Source organism: Notamacropus eugenii, chromosome 6, assembly GCF_028372415.1.
Source record: "Notamacropus eugenii isolate mMacEug1 chromosome 6, mMacEug1.pri_v2, whole genome shotgun sequence".
Classification (NCBI taxonomy): Eukaryota; Metazoa; Chordata; class Mammalia; order Diprotodontia; family Macropodidae; genus Notamacropus; species Notamacropus eugenii.
Window position 1 is genome coordinate 318,018,374 of NC_092877.1, and position 22,244 is coordinate 318,040,617.

The 22,244-nt window shown below is 50.5% G+C and overlaps 1 protein-coding gene across 2 annotated transcripts; it reads left to right on the plus strand.

Moving 5' to 3' along the window:
• Positions 1-150: 150 nt before the first annotated feature.
• ASIC4 (acid sensing ion channel subunit family member 4) lies at positions 151-22,217 on the plus strand. 2 transcript variants are annotated; one of them, XM_072617918.1, is made up of 10 exons: positions 216-1,058; positions 16,239-16,383; positions 16,798-16,925; positions 17,316-17,478; positions 17,702-17,758; positions 19,004-19,157; positions 20,369-20,460; positions 20,570-20,649; positions 20,916-21,020; positions 21,170-22,217. In XM_072617918.1, exons 1-10 carry the CDS (start codon positions 477-479, stop codon positions 21,281-21,283), a joined length of 1,620 nt encoding a protein of 539 aa, XP_072474019.1. In that variant the 5' UTR covers positions 216-476; the 3' UTR covers positions 21,284-22,217. The 2 variants fall into 2 exon arrangements, with proteins under 2 accessions (XP_072474018.1, XP_072474019.1); XM_072617917.1 differs by lacking the exon at positions 17,702-17,758 and having other exon boundaries at positions 151-1,058.
• Positions 22,218-22,244: the final 27 nt, after the last annotated feature.

Sequence of the window (22,244 nt, forward strand, 5' to 3'; positions counted from 1 at the left end):
GAGGTGGGGGGCAGAGCGGAGCTCCCCGGGCCCGGGCTGGGGTCCGCTCCCGCCCCTGGCGCTGCCCTCCTCTGGCCCGGCTCCTGCTGCCCACCCGCCCTCCCTCCGGTGAAACGCTGTTGACATGTCCTGAATTATTAAGCGCGGGGTGGGCTTCGGAGCACATGCTGAGCGGCGCGGGCTGAGCGGCGTGGCGGAGCGAGCGCTCGCAGGGACACACGCAGGGGCTGACAGCTGTGCTGCTGCTGATAAGCGAAGCCACAAGGAGACGATCGAGGAGAGAGACAAGCGGCGGCAGCAGCCAGGGCTGCGGAGCTGCTGGGAGTGTGAGCAGCTCCCCTCCCTCGTGCCCCCCTCCCCCTCCTCGGCGGGAGTTTGGAGGAGCGGCTGCTGTCCCCACCACTTGGGGAGAAGAGCCCGGGCTGCTAGGCGGGGAGGGGACAGCGGGAAGGGACTCTCTAGCCGACCAGGTCCAAATGCCTATCGAGATAGTGTGCAAAATCAAATTTTCCGAGGAGGATGCCAAACCGAAGGAGAAGGAAGAGGGGGACGAGCAGAGCCTGTTGGGGGCAGCATGTCAGGGGGTCCCCCCGAGGGACCTGGCCACCTTTGCCAGCTCCAGCACCCTGCACGGCTTGGGGCATGCCTGTGGCCGGGGGCCTCGAGGGTTGCGCAGGAGCCTGTGGGCACTGGCCCTTTTGGCCTCTCTGGCTGCTTTCCTTTACCAGGCGGTGGGCCTGGCCCGTAACTACCTGGCTCGGCCTCACCTGGCCTCCCTGGACCCAGCCGGAGTAGCCCCTGCCCTAGGCTTTCCTGCTGTCACCCTTTGCAACATCAACCGTTTCCGACACTCTGCTCTCAGTGATGCTGACATCTTCCACCTGGCCAACCTGACGGGGCTGCCCCCTAAGGACAGAGATGGACATCGGGCAGCAGGCCTTCGATACCCCGAGCCGGACATGGTGGACATTCTGAACCGCACTGGCCACCAACTGGCTGACATGCTCAAGAGCTGCAACTTCAGTGGCCACCACTGTTCTGCCAGTAACTTCTCTGTGGTGAGTTCCACCAGCTGGCTTGCCCCTGGCACTAGAAGGGGCCATCTGGGTTGGGATGGTAGGATGGGATGGGTGTCCTGGGTCAGGATTCCCCATTTGCTTTGCCACCAGAGTCCTTGCTTGGTGTCTCCCCTGGGCTTAAAGGTCCCTCTCTCCACTCTGCAGGCACAGAGCCACAGCTGTGGAAGCATTGAGGGGCTTTCCCTGTTCTTGTTCTTGTTGCCTCTGCAGCACTGCCATGGTTTGGAGGGGGTATCCTGGTGCCAGGGGGCTTGGTTGGGGCAGGCTTGCATTGAAAGGATGGGGCAGCTCCTGGCTGGAGGCTTCCAGGTCCTACCACTCAAGAGAACATTCTCTTTCCAAAAAGTCAGGGTCTGTGTCTTCTCCACCTACCCCCTCCTCCCCCCCCCCCCCCCATCAATTTTTTCCCTTCTCTGACTCCTGCTGCTCTCTCTTAATTCAAAGGTTAAGGGCTCAAGAGATTGAGTGGGAGTAACTGTGGAAGGGCTTAGGGTGGCATCTGGTAGAACTGGCATAAGCAGCAACTAGGTGGACCTCGTGGACATTTCCACAGTGCCAGTGTCTTCTCTCTTTCTCTCTCACACACTCCCCCTTTCATGTTGTCCCCCATGCTCAGCTCTGGCTTTTTCACTGTTGCCACTGACAGCTCTTTCCCTCTCATAGTCTCTGTATGGCTCTCACACTCAGGCTCACTCATTCATTCTTAGGTGCACAACTCCCTACCCCCTCACCCCTACCCCTCCAGAAAATCCCTTATTCTGGCCACAGTTTCTTACACAGCTTGGTTCTTACACACACTACTATATTCCTGTGTGGGGTTTGATGTGTACCCCACATGGATTACTACTCATCTCCATATTCTTACTGTCAGGATCTTGGAACACAGGAATAGGGAGGGTCATTCCCTGTCATTCTCTCACATGATAACCATGATCTTTCTCAACTCACACTCTACATGTCAGGATCTTATACACACACACACACACACACACACACAGCAGGTTGGTGGAGATGTCTCTGTATGTGCACAGACACAGACTCAGACACCCCACACTGGGAGTTTTGATCTGTGTTTCTTATGTATACACACACCCAGGAGTGTCCCAGTAATGATGCATGAAAGCCTTTTGCCCACTTGTTCATATATGTCTCTCATGTGATGCCTTCACAAACATTCACATGGTATCTGATATTTTGGGTGCCAATGTCTAAAGCAACTCACACCATGCTCTCTCTATTTTTTCCCCTGTTTTAACTACCCAGCATGTCCCCCTGCACATGCATCAGGATTACTCTACTGCCACTGAATAAGCCACAAGATGGAAATGCAGATGGTAGTAGAATTAGGGTTTCCTATGAGGTTCTCAACACAGACACTGCTTCAGAATCAATGGGACACATGCTCCAAACAGATGAATGCATGCTATCATGGGTGCAGTCAAATTTGGACTCCTCCACTGCTGTCCAGAGGGGACTATGTGCCATTGGACAATTCTGAAAGAGGACATAGATCAGGGATGTCCACCTCCTCGAGTGTGGGCATAAACAGAGGCGGCAATAGGGAAGAAAGGAGCATGGGGTGGGGGGAGGGGGAGAGTGGGCATAGAGTGGACTAAGGGGACATCCCTGCTTTGGGGTGGGGCATATGAAGGGTGAGCTGGAAAGGGAAATTGAGGCAGCCTGCTAGTCCTCTCTTAGTCCTCTACTCTCATGTGATATATCCCTGAGCCTTATCTCTCTGCAGAGATTGCGGATTAAGAGGTAGGATATAGAGTTGGTGGGGGGGAGAAAGAAGGGGGGGGTCATAGTTCCTTGTGAGGTCTCCACTCATGTTTGTCATTCCCTGGAGTAAGATTCCTTTGCTTTCTCCCTGCCCCACCCCCCAAATCAGGGAGGAGCAGAGACTGGTCCCAGCAGGTGCTGATGGGGGCCAGAAATCAATGGAATCTTTGTGCCTACTGAGCGGGAGTTTGTATCTCAAGGCCTGAGGGGGATGGGAGGGGGGAAAGGGAGGAAAAAGAGAGGGAGGGGGAGCCAAAGAGGCAAGACAGGAGGGGAGATGAAGAAGTCAAGAGGGAGGGAGGCAATTGGAGTAGAGAAAGAGGGGAAGAGAGAGAGGAAAGGAGTAGAGTGGGAGGGAAGGGAAAGGCAAAGACAGAAGAGAGGGAGAAAACTGAAGGAATGAGGGGGAACAAGGAGAGATTTCTTGCTGTTCTCTGGGAAAGGAGAGCTGGCTAGAACAGGTGGAAGCTGGGGCATCCTCTGTTTAGGGTCAAAGAAGCCCATGTGAGGAATTCCTTGGACTCATAGGTCTGGTCAGGGGTGAGAGTGATGGGGAGGGCTGTGTGGAGGATGCATTTCTTTTGGGTCCCTTTGATACTGGATAATCTGGTGACATGAGGATGCTGGGAATTTTTAGGGGTCTCTTGCAGGCTACAAGACAGTAAGGCCTGGATGAGAAGAAGCAGCCATGTAGGGAAAAGCCCATTCACCTTTGGAGACCCATTATCCCTTAGCACTGTTTCCCTCCCACCCCACTCCTCACCCCCGTCCTCCTCTCTTAGAACTGGAAATCCTGAATCTGATTCTGATTGTCGGCTTGGTAGGAAAATTATGGGACGTGCTGGCGATTGATCAGTGGTAAATATGGCATCTACAATGGGGATGGGTCCATGTCGGGAATGGGGTCTATGATAGGATTGGATGTTGTGAATGATGGAGGGAGTTCTGATATTGATTGGACACTGGGCAATGAAATGGGTCAGCCTATTGGAGAAATGGGTCTGAGAAGGGGGTTATTGTCCTGTTTTTTTCTCTTACCTTCCTTGATCCCTCCTTCCCCACTCCCCACTATGCTGTGACCTTTCCTCTGGAATCCAAGCTAATAAATGTCACATTTTCCAGCCTATTTTTACTTTGGGTAATGCTCCCTCCCCCAGTCCTCCTCAGCTGCTGCTCCATCTAGCTGCTGCTACCACTTCAATCTCTCACCCCCACACTTTGTTACCTCCCCCACTCCCCCAACTCATTTCCCATCTCCCCATTTACTTTTCCTCTTCATCTCCCCTCACACACTTCTACTTGGTCTCACTCTTACCCATCATCGCTGTTATTTACTCTCCTTATCTGGTCTTCTCCATCCACTCTCAAGCAGTGAAGGAAACACCAAATATTTACTGAGCATCTACTATATGAAGGGGCCCTGTGCCAGACACTCTGAGGGACTGAAAAAGACATGGTTCTTCCCTCAGGGAGCTTATAGCCTAAACGCTTCCCAAGTGAAATAACAATGAAAGACAACAGATGGTATAGTGTAAGCGATGTCACCAGGCAGTTTATGATTAATCACCAAATCATGTCAGCAGTCGGTAAGTGCAGTGAGTTCAGAGAAGGCAGAGCTCCCGTATAGGTTGGGAAAGCCTGGGAAAGGTTCACTGAGGAGGCAGAAGCATGAGCTGGACCTTGGAGAACGCAAAAGATATGGATAGGCAGAAAGGAAATGTCTTTCTGGGTAGGGGGAGGCTTGAGAAAAATACTTCCTCCCACTCTGACCCTCGGCTCTTTCTCCTCTGCTCTTCTACTGACAAGGCACAATTCCAATCGAATCTACTCTCCGTCCATCAATCCTTCAGTGACTCCCATGGGTTGCCAAATATAGGGATGGGTTTGATGTGGGACTGTTGTTTGGGTTGGGGTAAAACTGAAATTTAAGGTATAATAATACTAAACATTGATATAAGACTTTCTATGTGCCAGGAACATAAGCACTTCACAATTATCATCTCATTTGATCCTCACAATAACTCTGGGAGATGGGTGCTATTATTATTGTCCCCATTTTACAAATGAGGAACCTGAGGGAAACAAGGTTATCTTGCCCAGGGTCACACAGGATCACAGACCAGATTTGAACCCCAGGCCTGGGGTTCTATGTACTATGGTGCCACTTACCTGCTCCTGCAATCTATACCTGGGAAGATGGTTGAATTTGGGCATGCCAGTCCCTCAAAGCACATTCCTTGCATGAAGTAGGACGTAGTCAAGATTCAATAGGTATTTTTAGCATAAATAAATCAAACAAATAATATACCACCTTTTCTTTCTATATCATACTTCAAGGTTGGCAGAACATATTCTCATCCAAGCCCAGTAAGGTACACAGGGCGCATATCATTATACCCATTTCATAGATTAGGAAACTGAAGCTGGATAAGCCCAGTGACTTACCAAAGTCCCACAGGTAAGAAGTGGAGGAGGGACTGACACCCAGGTCTGCTGACTCGGAATATACTTTTCTTTCTTTTATATCACACTATCTTTTCAAGGGCATCTAGGTGGTATAGTGAATAGAGGGCCAGGCCTGGAATCAGGAAGACCCAACCTCCAATCTAGCCTCAGATACTCACTAGCTCCATGACCCTGGGCAAATCACTTAACCCTGTTTGCCTCAGTTTAGTCATCTGTAAAATTAGCAGTATGTCTGTCAAGAAAACCTCAAATGGGGTCACAAAGAGCTGGACATGACTAAAATGATTGAACAAGTCTTTACAAAATATAGGACTTCAGAACTTTAGAGGAGTCTAGTCCATGGCTGGACCAGCACTCTAGTCCTTGAGATCCACTGACATCGCCTTCAAGGATGTAGGGTCACTTCTACCTCTTGGAGTACTAAGAGGACCAAGTCACAGCCATGACATTTGTCTACACTGACTTTGTACACTTACAAATGCCTTACTAAGCTATATTACCTAATTCTCATTGCAAGTCCATGGCATGAGTATGACGTTCATTTTGTAAATGAGGAAACCTAAGCTGAAGACTAGGTGCCCTGAAGGGCCCACACCAACAGAACAGCTATGGGGGACAGAGCTAAAGCTAAAGCCTAAAGGCTGAATCTGTGTCAGGCTTCCTAGGAGAGTAAAAGTTTTGTCAGTGTGGTGATAGACTCTAACAGAGGGGAATCTCATAAACAAGATTCTGGGGAGCTTGGGGGTGGGGTGAGCCTCTCCAGGTCTTAGTTTCTATAGCTGCAAAATGGGAAGGTTAGATTAGAGAGCTTTTAGTTTATGTCCTTTTAGTTTATGACTGATCAGTTTCCTTAGGTGGGGAAACTGAGGCAGGGAGCACAGTGATGAGTTCACAATATTAGAGCCAAATGGAAGTCAACAGATCCAACCCATTTTACAGATGAGAAAATCGAGGCCCAGGAGCAGGGAAGTGTTTTGCCCAAGGGTCAGCTTGCAAGTGTCCCAGCCAGGATTAGAATCCAGGTCTTAGGACTCCCAGTACTGCTCTCTTAGTATGTTATCAGAGGCTAAGCAGACACAGATAGGACAAGAGAGAAAGTTGCATGCCCCTTTTTTCCTCCTTCCCTGACCAGGCCCCCTTCCTACCTACATTCTTTTACTTTCCTCCTTTGATTGGCATGACTGTTAATCACTCACCTGGCTCTCCTTCCTCTCTGCTAATCAGGCACAATTAGACAAGGCCACTTCCAGCTGGGCAGTCCCCCGTGACTCGTGACTCCCCCCTTACCCTAGGTTCCTTCCCCCACCAGTTCAGGTCAGCTCCAGGACAGAAGAGACTGAGGCCTGGTTTGGGGCCCTTCTCCCTCAACTTTTAGGCCCTCTAAGATCTCAATTCCTTTCTTTTTTCTGTATTTCTTCCATCCAACAGCCCCAGATGCCTTAGCCTCAGGCCAGCATTGAGACAGGATGTCTGACCCTCTGCCCTGTGTTCCCTTTTTACTACCCCAGGCCTTACCATCTTCTTCTGGTACCCCAATACTCCTCTGCTTTCCCCACCGGGAATTGCTGGATGCCAGACAGAGATGCAGGAGGCTGCTGGGTTCTGCCTGGTCTGTCCACCTGTCCAGTTACAGTGTTCCTCCCCTCCCCCACCCCCTGTTTTCTGCTGGATGCTGTCCCCTCCCTCCCCTAGCCAGTCCCTCCTCTCTTTCCCTCCAGGGATGCTGCTTTCATTTTCTTGGATCCTTCCCTTTGCTATAATCCCAGCTGCACTCGCCCCTCTTTTAGGGGGCTCTATGCCAGGAGTGAGTTGGGGTGGCATCTTTCAAAGGGACTCAAACACCAAGGGTGACCCTGTGAGGTCTGGGTTCCTTGTCGTTGGAGGGGATCAGGAACTGGGGGGAGACCTGCCTCATAGGGTGGGAGGGGGCCCTGCAGAGCCAGCCCTGACCTGATCCCACTCTGCAGAGGCCCCCGCCGGCCTCTTCATTAATCAGGAATCAACCAGGAGCCCAGCTCATTATCAGCTCAGCTCCTCTGTGGAGCTGCCGGAAGATGCTGATTAGTGTTTGTAGCAACGCTCCCTACTTCTCCCCTCCTGGACCCCCACCCGGCTCCATGTCACTCCTTGCACTGCTCCCCACCTGCTCCCCTCTCCCACTTTGCTTCCTGTGCAGAATTAACTCCCCAAATTGTCTCAACCCAATCCCCCTCACCCCACCTCCACCCACTGCAGTCCCAGGCCTGGTGTGTTAGGAACATTGCAAGATCTGGGCTGGGGGGCAAGGAGGATGGATGGGGTTGGGGTAGAAGTGGAGGGCTTGGGCGGGGGGAGAGATTTAGTTTGGAGGAAGGAGCAAGGTTTTGGCAGGGAATACCAAGGTCCCGTCTGTGATTTGGTATCCAGTGACGCAGGGCAGCTAGGCTGCGGCCGCTCCGAATCATGTCTACTGGGGGTTGAGGGGGTGGGGTGGAAAGTAGCTTCCAGGAATGAGGGGAGCCCGAGGCCCAGGGAGAAAACCCGTGGTTCCTCCTGAATGACGAAGATGCTGGGGTTCCCATCAGCCAAGTATTCCTCAGTCCATCTCTGAGTCTCTCTGATCTGTCCAGCCTCCTGCCAGGCAACAACTGGAGGGAGGGTGGCTTGAGCCCTAGAGGCTGGCCCAATGAGGGGGGCATCTCCCATGATCAAGGCAGGGTCAGTTTGAGGTGCTTACACCCAGCAGGTCCAGTCATTCTGGGCTTTCTTGGACCCACCATCCTGAGGGAGGGAGGATGAATCTGAGAGAATGAATGATGGATCTAGAAATGAGAGGGGTGGGGTGCGTGCGTGTGTGTGTGTGTGTGTGTGTGTGTGTGTGTGGTAGGGTGGGGTGGAATGTAAAGGACCCATGGGGTGAAGAAAAGTAGATGCTCCACACAGGAAGGGGATGTGTGAGGGTTTTAGGGGTGAGTGGGGGCTGGGATCTGGTATTTTCCTCCCCAGCCTTAAGGACTGGAAAACTAGGTCTCCTCAGATGACTGTGGAAATCCCTCCCCACCTGCCTGGGCCTTTTCCTGCCCCACAGTAGCCTGAGGATGCCCCATTTTGGCTCTCCAGGTTGGGGGGGGGAGCAGCCCCAGCCCCAGTGAGAGAGACAGGCTGCAGCGATGGAGTTCAGGGAAGAGCCACGGGATGATTAAGGGGAAATGGAGGATTGATTTAGGAGGAAAGATTAAAGCAGCTAAATCCGTGGCGCTTGGCTCAGCGGTGACTAAGCGTGGACAGGATAATAGCTTACAAATGTGTGAAAGGTGTAAATACCAGGCAGGGGGAGGGGAAGAAGGTGGCTTGGTTGGGTGGGGGAACAGAAGGGTGCTGGGGTCGGAGGCCCGAAGCTTCTGGACCTGTGGCCCTGAGTTGAGGCAAAGGGGTTAAGAATAGCAGTCAGCCTTTGTAAGAGAAGGAGAGACAGTTCTCCTAGTTGGGGAGCTCGTGGGAGCCCTGGACCAGGCTGCTTCCCAGTAAGGGGGGCTGCCAAGTAATTTCAACTGTCCACTACCTCGGCCTCTTGACCTCATGAGCAAATGAAGGGAGCCCCGGTTGGAGAAGCTGGGTGAAAATACTTATCTTCCCTCTTACCTTGTCCTCCTTGTCCCCTAAGCTCCCTTCTGAACCCCAAAGACTTCTCTGCCCTTTCCTCTAGTGCTGGCCTACCTCTTCTGCCCCTTATGCAAGCCCCCTCCCCCAACATAGACATCCTGGCCACCATCTTTTCCTTGCCAGGCCTCTTAACTCTCCCTCTATCCCCCCATCCCCACTGCCCCCCCAGTGGCCACCACCTCATTTAGCTTCCCCCACACTCCCCCCCTTCACTGGACGCTGTGGAAGCCTCTGGCGCTTCTTCAGCGGAGGTCACTTTGCTGAGAAGCTGGGAGCCTGGGGAATGCAAATGAGGCAAACCCAGGGAGGAGAGAAGGAGAGGAGACAGGAGGGAGGGCACTGCATGTGTGATGGATGTATGGCAGACCATGTAAGTGTTCAGGAGAGGGGGACAGTGAGTATGTGTGTAGGGCTGGGGGGGTGGGGTTGGGGTGTGGGCTTGTTAAGGGTGCAAGGCTGAGTGGATGAATCTAGGGGTGTAGGCTTGTATAGGTGCAGGGCTGAGTGGATGGATCTAGGGGTGTGGGCTTGTATGGGTACAGGGCTGAGTGGATGGATCTAGGAAGTGTGGGCTTGTGGGGGTAGGGGTGTTCTTAGGTATGGGGGTCATTACTCAGGATTGAGGTTTTACTGGGCTGTTGTGTGGGATTATATGAATGTGGGTGTTGTATAAGGTTGAATGAATATAGGGGTATGGGATTGTGTAAATGTAGTTGGGCAGAAAATTGAGTGTGTATTGGGGGCATGGAAGTGTGTGAGTGTGGTTGTTGAGGCTTGTATGAGTTTAGTTGTATAAGGCTAAGTGGGTTCAGAGGGGTAGGGCTAGGTGCATTCAAGGATGAGTGGTTGTGTGGGTGCAGAAGGGGTTAGGATGGTGTGTGTGTTTGTTTAAGGCTTTATGGATATGGGAGTGTGGAGAACCTAGGGAGTGTAGATTCCCAAAATGGAAACCTGGCACTCCATCTTACCTTTGTACTCTTGGATTCTCTTTACATGCTATTGCCCCCCCAAAACAGGGTGTACCTTTCTCTCTTGAAGGACAAACTATATACTACCTTGGACCCCATAGTCTCTTCCAGTCAGCTTTTCCTCTCACCAACCTCATTTGCCCAGTCTGACCCACATTGAAGATGGTTGGCGAACACCCCTAAGTAGGGGTGAGTGAATTTCAAGAAAGAGATCATTTAGAAGGTAGGTCAATGCAAAGAAAATGGAAGTAGCATAGCTCTGAATTTGCAAGGGGTTCCTCCCTCCATTAATCCCTTCTACCTCCCTACCTCAATCTTGGAGATGTCTTCTAGTTTCTGACTCAGGCCAGCCCTTGGATCCATCCATCCTGGTCTCCGAATACCTCATTCCCCTCTTCCTGGAGCTCCCTCATTTCTTGTCTGACTCTTGTTGGGTTTCGCTGGAGTCGGCTGGGGTGTGAGCCCTAGGCTGCCCTTCCGTCATCCTCATCACCTTCGTCATCTTTACCACCTCCTGGCTTTTCTGCTCTCAGGTTTCCAGTTCCCACTTCTGTTTTCTAAAGATCACTTTACAGGTAATAACAATGCTCCTGCTATTACTTACAACTTACATGTGCATGAAAACAGACACCCCCCCAGGGGGTGGGGGAGGGCCGTCAGGAGGAGGAAGGCAATTCTTTTCCTTAGCATTTGGGGTATTGGGGTAAGAGCTGAGTGTATGTGGGTATATGGGATTGTAGATATAGATGGAATTTTCTCTTGCCTGGATGGATTGATTATGTTGGAAAAGGAGTTCCTGTCAAGGATTGGTGTCATCTAAACACTAGACTCAGATGTATCTTGGGAAGGGGGTGAAGTCCTCTCACCGTGATTAAACACCTCATCCTTTATTCTGATCAGCCTTGTTCTCTTGAATTCTCCTGTCTGTCCCTAGAGAAGTGGTAAAAATGACTTGGGGAATCTAGAAAGCTCTAAAAAGTCTTGGAACCCCTTCTGCCCGGAGTCTCAACTCCAAGGTATCTAAAGTCTTGGCCCCAAACCAAAAGAGAGGGTGAATATACTGCCACTCCTCCCCTCAGTTCCCCAAATCTGTCTTTCCTATTCCTCCTGGCCCTAGAGCTGGGGAGAGGGAGGATCACAAGCCAAGAATGGGGAGGTGCAGCTGGATGCTTAATGGTGGCACTGGGGTTGGGGATCACTGGAGCTGGGGGCGGCTAGGGAAGTATGAGCTCCTTGGCTGAGGCAGAATGCCCAGAAGGCAGCTGTGATAAAGCCCGGCCAGAAGATTAGCTCTGGGATTAGCCCAGTCTCTGCAGCTCCCTGGCTGCCTCTTATCTCCCGGAGGCTCGGCCCCTCTCCCTACCAAAGCTCTGAGCCCTGGCCCCACTAATTGCCTGTTAACCCCGTGGGCACTGTGACTGAAGGGAGAGGGAGGAGGGGGGACATTAGGAGAGCAGAAGCACCATTGAGGGCACAGTGCAGAGAGAGCTTTCCTGGGAAATGGGAGCCCAGTGGATAGATGGAGCCCAAGGGACTGATAGAGCCGTGCACTGAGTTTAGCTCAGGACAGATCTCTCCAGATCTCAGATTACTGTCTCTTGTTGCAGAGTGGGGAGGAGAGAGTTGGGAGGCTAGGAAATGTGCCTGGGCCGTCAAGGGGGGAGGGAGGAGTGTCAGATACTGGAGGGCTTGAAAGGAGAAGGCAAACAGACAGAATTAGGAAGGTGGATAGGCAGAGGCCAGGGGGTCACACGGATGGAGGAGAGGGTTAGAGGTCAGGGAGACAAGAGCAGAGGGTCAGAAATCAGGGGGATAGACAGAAAGCAGAGGGTCAGAGGCCAGGGAGACAGCAGATTCCTAAGTCAGAGACAGATAGTGGAGGGTCAGAAATCAGGGTTAGGGGCCAGACAGAGAGCAAAGATGTGCACAGGCAGGAATATGCAGAAGGAAGGAGATGATGGTGCATACTGAAAGGGGAGAGAGAGGATAAGAAATCAGAGGAGGTGAGGACAGCGACCAGATAACTGATGGGAAAGAGAGGATCACCCTTGACTTGGTCTCCATTTGTTTTTCATCCACTGGCACAGGACCTTGTATCAGCACTATCCACTCTTTTGCTTCTCCCTCCCCCTCTCTCTATCCCTCACCCCCACCCGGGACAGTCTGTGGCAAAGGAGACATGGGCAACCACCGGGATCTTGCAGGACAGAGTGGCCGTGCCGTCTCCATGGAAGAGGTAGCTGGGCTGTGCTGCCACCAGAGTCTTGCCACTTAGGAGCTGGCGGCTCCACCCACTGCCCGAGCCGCCCCAGGGGCTGTTTCCGGGGCAACGATGTGGTCTGCTTGGTAGTCAGTGTCGTGGTCGGGGGGGGGGGGGGGGGGGGGTGCTGGATGGGCAGCTTGGCCTGACCAGCTCCTTCCCTGTTGACTTCCCTTCCCTGGCCCCTCTCCCTCCGCCCCCACTTCTCCTTTTTCAACCCATTTCCTCCAGGGCAGAGGGAGGTGGTGCTGGGGATGGGGTAGGAGGGGGGAAGCACAGGAATATTTAAGGTCATAGGCTCATGGAGTTTAGAGCTGGAATTCATCAGACCCAACTCCAGCATCTTACAGAGGAGAAAATTGGGGCAGGGGGGTAGAGTGGGTGGGAAGCAAAGGTGATGTAACTGTCTCAAGTAGCAGAACCCGGACTCTCTTGGGTCCTTCTGCCTCCAAATCCAGTTTATTTCTTTCTTTCAGATAGAATTAATATGCCAGAGGTCTGGGGGGTAACCTGCACAGGTGGAGTGGGGTGGTAATGGTGTATGGGGAGGAGACCCAGAACCTGTGGGGAAGGACTACAGAGTCAGGCTTCCCATTCCTCGTTAAGTTTGTACAGGATGGGGCTGAGCTTGGTGAGAAGATCTGAGGGTACAGCTTCTCCTCTCCCCCTCTCCTTCTCCCCCTCTCCTTCTCCCCCTCTCCTCCTCTCCCTTTCTCTCTCTCCTCTCTCCCAAATTTAGGGAGCATTTTGGAGCCTGAGCACACAATATGGGCTTCTTATATATGCCCTGATTGATTGAAGGGGGCCATAGCCAGTATATACACTTCTATCTAGGATTCCTATGACCTACTAAGTAAAGTCCCAAATCAGCCTAACATTCAAGGCCTTCTCATGCCTGCTGCTGGTCTTATTTCTGACTTTCTTCTACACACTGTAGATTCTAGCCAAATGGAACCAACCAGCCCACAGCCTTGTGCTTTCCTCTTCTTTGCCTTTACTCATGCTGTTTGTTCTCTGTGCTTGGAATTGTCTCCCTGATCCAGTCTATTGAATTTCTGATCATTTTTATAGACTGATCTTTAAGCCACTTCCTCCAAGAAGCCTTCTCCCAAGTTGGTAAAGCTCGTTCTCTACCCCCCAACCTCACAAAGCACAAAAGTGTCCTAATTTGCTTGTCATGTATTGTTTTATACTGTATTTATCTAAATTTGCATGTCTCCCAGGGTCTAGCATAGGGCTCTCTACATGCAATAAATATATCTAGTTAGTTGAACGCACACCTAAAGGAAAGGGGGAGAGGAGCAAGGGAGAGGTGAGGCAAAAGAATGAATAGAACTGATTAGAGTGAGGGTGGCAGCTAGTTGACACAGTGGATAGAGCTCTGAGTCTGGAGTCAGGAAGACTCATCTTCTTTAGTTCAAATATGGCCTCAGACACTTACTAGTTGGGTGACCCTGGGCAAGTCACTTCACCCTCTTTGCTTCAATATCCTCATCTGTGAAATGAACTAGATAAAGAAATGGTAAACCATTCCAGAATCTTTGCCAAATATTCCCCAAATGAGGTCATGAAGAGTCAGATACAGCTACAAGGACGGTGGAGGGAGGGTTGGTCATGATGATGATCCAGGATGGATAGTCCTTGCTGGGTAACGGGGAATGGTTTAGCAGAGACTGGCAAAGGAAGGGCATTAAGAAGGGACAAAAGAGTGGAATGAAGAAAGGATGGACTTAAGGTTAGAGAGGAGGGAAGAAGCATGTAATGGTCAAGATTCTGTCCCCTCCCTTCTGCCTAAAGTGAAAGGTGAACCTATTGGAGATGGCACATTGACCATAAATGAGAGGATGGATGGAAAGCATTTGGCCAAGCTTAAAGCATCATATAAATGCTAGTTCTTGTTCTTTTAGTTATTATTCCGTTTCACCAACAGTGTGCTACAGTCTGGTGATGACTTCACTCCCTGGTCCTTCTCCTGCATTCCTGCTGTGCTCAAGCAATGTTTATGGAGGGACAGAGGAGTGGGCTGGCAAATGTTTAATGCTATGTATCAACTGGGAGGGGGGGAATGCATGCACACGTATTTTAGAGAATAACTGGCATTATTAACATTTTCTCCATCATTTTCTTGTCTAGACAATCAGCAAAATAATAAATCAAGCCCTAACTTGTGATGATCACTTTTTGAGGTATCACTTGCTAACATTGAAAATTTAACAATGGACTCTCTATTTGGGCAGAGTAGATTGCAGCACACCCCTGGGCTATAGGATGGAATCTAGTGGCAGGATTTTTGTAGGGGAGGCCATGCACCTAGCAGCCAGTTCTGGGGAAGATAAGGCTGCAAAGAAGCTGATTATTGGGGGGGAAGGCTCTCTAATTCCATAGCCACGACCACCACCTGAGTTCAGGCTTTTATCAACCCTCTCCTGGGTTACTCTTCAACTCTCTTCATATTTCTCCCAGCTGCCAGCATCTCCCCTCTTCAATCCTTCACAAGGCTGCTGAAATAATCTTTGTAATGCACAGGGCAGAATATGTCACTTGACTATTCAAAAATCTCAGTGACTCCCCATTACATAAAAGGCAAATTGCAAGCTGCTTAGCCTGGCATTTAAAGCCTTTCACAATCTGACTCTGCCTTACCTTTCCATGCTGATTATGTGGGATGACTCCAAGTTCAGGCCAAGCTAGCCATTCTCTCTCCTTGCTTTGCCTTTTCCCTCTCTACATACATTCATGTCTAGAATGGCCTCTTTTTAAATCTCTTTACCTCTATCTCTAGATTCCAGGCAGAATTCAAAGGCTGCCACCTCCACAGAGTCTTCCTTGATCCCCTCTCCTCATCCCACTCCTCAGGCTTCCCTTCCCTCCTCGTATTTTTTACACTGTCTGGGTCTCTGCTTTGCATTTATTTTTCCCACTTAACGCTTATTCTGTCTTGTCTTATTCTTAAAAAAGTAGGTTTCTGATCTCTTCCCCTCCTGGCCATTAGATGATATCAATCACTTGCTCTTTGAGAATTAGGACTGTGTCCCTTCTCATCTCTTTATTCTCAGCTTCTAGCACAGTGGTAAACTTAATCAACCCAGTCTGTTCTTAATACGTTTTTGTTGAATTTGTTGAGGTTAGGGATGTGATGCATTGGAGCTGACCTCTCTGAGAGCTGATGAGCAGACCTTTCCCTTGAGTCCTGGAAAGGAGGTGAATGAGGGTGATTTCTCAAGGTGTCCCTGTTCCTGCATACAAATGCTAAAATCAGGTAGGGTGGTGGCTAAGGGAAGCAATAGACTTGGATCCAGAAGAATGAGGGGCAGGGGATAGGAGATGGAGCTGTCATATCATTGTTATAGGGAAATCCTAAACGAGGGAACTCCATCTATCACTGCAAGTTCCTGCCTTCTCTGCAGCTTAGAGTCTTAGGGGTGTTGCTTACAGCAGAAGTCTTTCCCCTACAGCAAAACAAACAAACAAACGAACAAAAACCCAACAAAAAACAAACCACCATCTACTGGCTTCCTCTCTCCCTCATCCTTCAGTCCAAGATCACTCAGTTCTCTGGTCCTGGATTTTCCCTTCTATCTGTCTGTGCTGTATCACTGCCACCTGGTGGAAGCTGGGACAATTCCTTGAACAAGGAGAATAAGGATGCAGAAAATGGGGGTGGGGGCAAGGAAATTTGGAAGATAGGAATGTGGGGTAAACTGGGGAAGCAGGACTTTCCCCAAAAGACATATTGGCTTCTCTCTTCTTCTCAATAACTTGTGTTGCCTGAGCCCCAAGTAAGGATGAAAAGTGCTATGATTAGTGGAGGGATCACTGGGTCTGGAATCAGGAAGATCTGACACTCACTAACTGTGTGACCCTGGGCAAGTCACTGAATTTCTGCTTTAATCCCCTGGAGAAGGAAACAACAGACCACTCCATTATCTTTGCCAAGAAAACCCAAATAGGGTCACACACAAAACCCAAATAGAGTCAGACACAACTGAACAACAATAATATACTTTTAATGGTAATCTCCCTTTCTTGCCTTTCCCCTAGGTGTACACTCGTTATGGAAAGTGCTACACTTTTAATGCTGACCCCCAGAGTCCACGGCCCAGCAGAGCAGGGGGTATGGGCAGTGGCTTGGAGATCATGCTAGACATTCAACAGGAAGAGTACCTGCCCATCTGGAGAGAGACTAGTAAGAGGAAGAGATGGGGGAGTCCCCCCATTCTTGCTCCTTGCATTGGTGGTAGGGATGGGGTGAACCTTGATTTTATATAATGGTTGAATTCTGTGTTGGGGGTGGGGTTGATTGAGAACATCTCAAGAAAGAGATTGAAAGTTGCTACATCTATGAGAGCAGGATTTCTGACTGGGAGCTCATAGTTAAATCAAGGAAATTTTTTTTTTAATGCTTAGAACAGAGAGAAGACATTCACTAGACTTTCATTTGAGTATCTCAAGTGTTTTCTCTGAGAGGAGATGTGGGAACAGCCTCTTCGATGACTGTTGTCTGGGAGGAAAGAGGCTGGTCACTGCGCTTGGACCCTACAGAATCCCAGAGCTCATGATAATTCCTTGTATCCCCATCTCTGGGGTTCTTTCCCTGCAGATGAGACATCATTTGAGGCCGGCATCCGGGTTCAGATCCACAGCCAAGAGGAGCCACCATATATCCATCAGCTAGGGTTTGGGGTGTCTCCAGGCTTCCAGACATTTGTGTCCTGCCAGGAGCAGCGGGTGAGCATAGCAGGGGAGAAGGCAAGGGTAGCCAATGTAGAACTGTTTTACCCTGAGAAACTTCTGAGCATTCTGGATTCTCCAAACTCAGTTTGCATCTGCCTGCTTTGGTAGCAGGGTCTGGGATCTGAGGAGCGAGGTCAGACATAAAGGGTTGTGGGCTGTGTTTTAGGGAGAGGGTAAGCTGAATTCCTGGTTTTGACTCCTAAATAGTTGACTTCTGACTTCTAAAATCAGAAGACCTGGGTTCAAATCTAACCTCTGAAAATTATTGTCTGTGTGACCTGGGCCTCAGTTCTCTCATTTGTAAATTGAGGTTGGATTGGATGGTTTCTGAGTTCCCTTTCAGCCCTGGTATAGTCACCCCAAGATCCTTCTTTCCCTTCTCAGCTGACATACCTGCCCCAGCCCTGGGGTAACTGCAGGGCTGAGAGTGAGGGAGGGGAGCCAGAACTCCAAGGCTATGCATCCTACAGTGTCTCAGCCTGCCGCCTGCGTTGTGAGAAGGAGGCTGTGTTGGCGCGTTGCCATTGCAGAATGGTTCACATGCCAGGTGGGTGCCCTGCCCCCATGAACCACCCTTCTACCTTGCCTTTCCTTAGTAGCTTTCATCACAGGTGTGGAGGGGGAGGGCCCTGGGTGTGTGCATGCTGGTGTGTACATGTATGTGATTATACATATGTGCATGTGTGCACATGTGTGTGCAATTAGGAGGGTAGGGCTTGGATAGTGGGGAAGGGCCTGTGGACTCCAGGGACAATCTCCTCTCCCCCTAGGCAATGAGACCATCTGCTCCCCCAACATCTACATTGAGTGTGCAGATCACACTTTGGGTAGGTGCTGCCTTCTTCCCTCTTCTTCCTCTCTCCATCTCTATTTCTCCAATTCCCCATTTCTCTCTATCCCTGACTTCTCTTTCTCCCCATCACCCAATCTGATCTCTGCCTGCTGGATACTCTTCTGTGTACTGTCTTTGATAACTCAATTTTTCTTGAATATTTCCAGTAATGGGGGAGCTTGCCACCTGATAAGACATCTGATTCCATTGTTAGATAGCTTTGATAGAAGCTTCAGGGCACCTATTGAACAAAAATGGGCCTCCTCTTAAATTCTACCTGTTTTATCCCCTAGCATCAAGTAGAATGAATTTTATCTCTCTTTCACATAATAAGTCATCAGATATTTGAAGACAGACATATTTCTGTCCCTAGTTCCTCATTATCCTGGTCACTCCATCTCCCTTTCTTCTCATCCTGTGTCCCCAGTCTTGCCTTCTGTTATTTACCCTGCCTCCCCATTAGCCTAGTACCCTATCTGCCTATCTCTTCTCCATCTAATCTTTCCTCAACTGGGTCCTTCCTGGGAGGGGGGTGCTGTCTAAGTCTATGGGACTTAGGGCTTGGGCCTTTGGTGTAGAGGCAGTGTGGAAAGCATACTTGACTTTGCAAGACAGGAGACCTGAGTTATAGTCCAGGTTCTGCCATTAACTTACTGTGTGACTTTGGATGGATATTTTAGCCTTTCTGGGTGAGAAAGCTACTGTTGGAGGCATTACCCAGCATCCATGTGTCCCTCCAGGCCCCTTTCCTGCTTTCTTTTCCTAGCCTTGCAACATTCTCTCTCTCCTGGCCTGACCCCCTCTGTCACACACTAGCTCCCTGAGTCCTGCTCATCCCCTTTTCATAGTTCGGCCTTAACCTGTGTATCTAGCAGCCCATGTGGCACATTTGCCACAGTGAGTAAGTCTTGACTTGTCACTGAAATCTGGCTGCCTCCTATGATAACTTGGGGGGACCCAAGACTAGGGTACATTTGGGGGATCCAGACTGCTCAGAAGTGTCCCAGGGTGAGGCCATCCTAGGTTGGCTACAGTGGGAAGGATCTTAGACCATTAGGATTAACTTGGATGAAAGGGGTAGACTTGTCACTCCCAATGCAAAGAGAACAGACCTTTGGGGAGGTCTTTTTCTTGTGATTACACCCTTCTAAAAGGACTAGCATACCACCTCTGCCAACCTGTTCCCCTTTGAAGCTCTTGCCTTCTCTAGCCCATCCCAGATGGAACTGTTGTGTTGCAGACTCTCTGGGTGGGGGATCAGGAGGTCGCTGTGCTTGCCCCATGCCTTGCAATCTGACACGCTATGGAAAAGAGATCTCCATGGTTCGGATCCCCAACCGAAGCTCAGCCCGATATCTGGCCAGGAAATACAACCGAAACGAGACTTACATACGGTACAGGGGTGGTAGTGGGGTCAGGTATGGTGAGGAGGCATGGGCTGGCTGCCAAAAGGCCTGGAGCAGGCTGAGGGTGTGAGGCAGGGGTGGAGGAATATTGGGGAGCTACAAGATGACTTGCACCCATCATGGCACAAGGAATGGGGCAGGGAAGGAATATGAGTATAAAGTGATACTGGGGGAAAGAAAAAATAAAATCACTGTATGTGACCTGCATCCAGCATCTGCCTACCATTCAAAACCCAGCATAAAATAGGCACGCAATAAAGGTACAATTAATTAAAATAATATACCCACCAAGTATTTATTAAACACCTGCTCCATATAAGACAGTGTGCTAAGAGTGTGAATAAATGAATGAAAGGGTGGGTAATACATAGGTGAATAAGATACAGCTCCTGCTCTCATAAAGTTTACCATCTTGTTGGGAGGGCAAAAGCAAAATGAAATGCTAATTCACAGAACTGACTGAAAGCTATAGAATTTGAGAGAAAAGAGATCGCCATGCTAGTCAAGAAGGTTTCATGGAGAATGTGAGACTTGGGTGGACCTTGAAGGACTTAGGTAGGCAATGGCGGGGGGACCTTCTAGGGATAGGCAATGACAGGGAAGCCTGTGATCATGTTCTGTTTTGGGATAGTCAAGAATGGACCAGAGCATGTATATTGGAGTATAGTGGGAAGTATGGTAGCATTGCGACCTTGGCATGGGACTAAGTTAGAGGGGGCCTTGAAGGGTAGGCTGAAAGTTTGGACTTCATGTGCTGGGTAGAAGGGGGCCAATGTAAATTCTGGAATGGATGAAAGTAGTATTGGAGACAGTAGGAATGAGGAGGAATAAGGCTCATCCGGTTATCAGAATTTGAAGGGACCTTAGAGATCATTTAATCCAATACTCTCCAAGCGATAAGATTGGGGATGGGGGATTTCTGAGACAGGTGAGTCTGTTCTCTGGGAGAGCATGGAGGAAATTTCACGTCTCTTTTCCTGACATTGTGGAGACACAAGTCCCACCTGGGGGATATCTGAGGGGAGTGGCTGAGCTATAATAGCTTCCAGGGGTGACCTAGATAAGGGATATGCTGTGGTCGGTTTCCCCTGCACCCATTCTTTGTCCCGTGCCAATGTACCCAACTCCCTGACTGTGTCCTCTGCCCCACTTGGGCTCCAAACTGCTTCCTGGACTGAACTTATGGAATGTTTCCACAGAGAGAACTTCTTGGTCTTGGATGTTTTCTTTGAAGCCCTGACCTCTGAGTCTGTGGAACAGAGAGCAGTTTATGGCCTGTCTGCCTTCCTGGGTGAGACCTATTCCCTGTTGGTGCCTCAGAAAGTCTTGCAGGCTTTGCCCCAGGCCTGGCCTCCTAACCACCTGCTCTTCTTCTAACACAGTGTTATTTCTGCCCCCAGGTGACATTGGAGGTCAGATGGGGCTCTTCATTGGGGCCAGTGTCCTCACCTTTCTAGAGATCCTTGACTACATCTATGAGGCAAGGATGTGGGTCCTGGTGGGGAGGAGTGTCCAGATCCTTCAGGGCTAGGAGGGTGAAGGTCTTGAAGGGAAGTTGGTCATTGGGAAGAACTGAGCAACCCAGCTTTTTATCTTGGGGAAACCAGGCCCTCCTGAATGTCTTCCCTTCCCCAGGCCTCAGTTTCCTCACCTGTAAAACGAAGGTCCCTCTCAGCTCTAAATTTATGATCCTATGATTTCCCTAATCCACTGAACCCACTTCCCTTTCTCCTGAACCCTAACAAGGTGTCCTGGGACCGGTTGAAGAGGACATGGCGCCGCCCCAAGCCACCCCTCAGGACCTCAACAGGAGGCATTTCTACCTTAGGGCTGCAGGAGCTGAAGGAACAGGTAAGGGGAAGCTTCTGAGAACCTGTGGCCTGCCCCCTCCTCTCCCTCTCTGGGGAATGTCCTAGTGTTGAGCCCCCACCCCACCAGACGCTATGAAGGCTGGGCTGCTCTTATTCCGACAAGTCGCCCTTCCACCTATTGCTCTGCAGAGCCCATGCCCAGGACGAGGTTGTGCTGAGGCTGGGGGGGCCAGCAGTCTGCTCCCCAACCACCACCACCCTCATGGCCCCCCTGGAGGCCTCTTTGAAGACTTTGCCTGCTAGGATGGTACTCTCAGAGGAGGGAGACAAGCATCTGGGCCCCATCCACAGTTGCACTTGGTGGAGCCAGGGACCTCTGCCCCTTCTTCCCTGGGGTAAAATACAGCAACTTCCAGGGTCTGGGAGGGCCAGTGGGAGCTCCCAGGGAATAGTATGGAAATCAGCTGCTACCCCTCACCTTTTCAGTAGCCCAGGGCCTGGATGTCAGCTTCTTTCTCTCCTCTGTCCCCAAATCCTCCTCTCAAATCCTCCATCCGGGGAGCCCAGACTATCCCGCCACAGCCTAGGGACCTAGGTGAGGGCTGGAGGACCAGGCCTTGGACTGGTACAGGACCAGGGTAGGGAGTCCCATGGAGAGGGCAGATGGTATGTGAGTAGACCATCTCCCTGGGGTGTGGTGCAGATCCTTGCTCAATAAAAAGCAAAGCAAAACAAAACCCTCTGTATATTTGTAAATAGCTGGGAGGGTGGGGTGGGAGTGAAAGGGCCAATAGTGATCAGAGAAGGGTGGGAGCCTTGGATGGGGACCTTGGGACTAAGTATGTATGTGGGGGAGGGAGGGGTCTGTGTCTTGGGGATGAGGGGCTTCTGGGCTGGCCCTAGTTCAGGCCTCTTGACACAGCCCCATCCTCTGTTAGGGTAAATGGGAATGGCCCCAGCTGGCCTGGTCTGCCCCCCAAGTGTACCCTCTGCCCAGCTCCTGGCCCTCTCCTTCCTAAGGTCACCTTCTCATGCTCCCTTAACCTCCATTCTTACTTCCTTTCAAAAGACCCAATGAATCTCAGTGGCAGGAGGCCTGTCAGACCTTGGCTAAGCTTATCTGGGGGAAGGGTAGAAGAGTCTTCCCCAGGATCCCTCTATCACTCCCTCCTGTTCCCAACCTTGAGTCTGATTTTCTAAATCTGTGAAATACATGGAAATAAAAAGTCACAAAGTACTGTGTGTGTGTGTGTGTGTGTGTGTG

Bases quoted from the DNA above. Each gene is read 5' to 3' on its own strand.
- ASIC4 (XM_072617918.1), top strand. From the start codon at position 477: ATGCCTATCGAGATAGTGTGCAAAATCAAATTTTCCGAGGAGGATGCC. The intron at 16,384-16,797 runs GTAAGAGGAAGA...CTTTCCCTGCAG, and splicing joins GCCCATCTGGAGAGAGACTA to ATGAGACATCATTTGAGGCC. The intron at 20,650-20,915 runs GCAAGGATGTGG...AACCCTAACAAG, and splicing joins TCCTTGACTACATCTATGAG to GTGTCCTGGGACCGGTTGAA.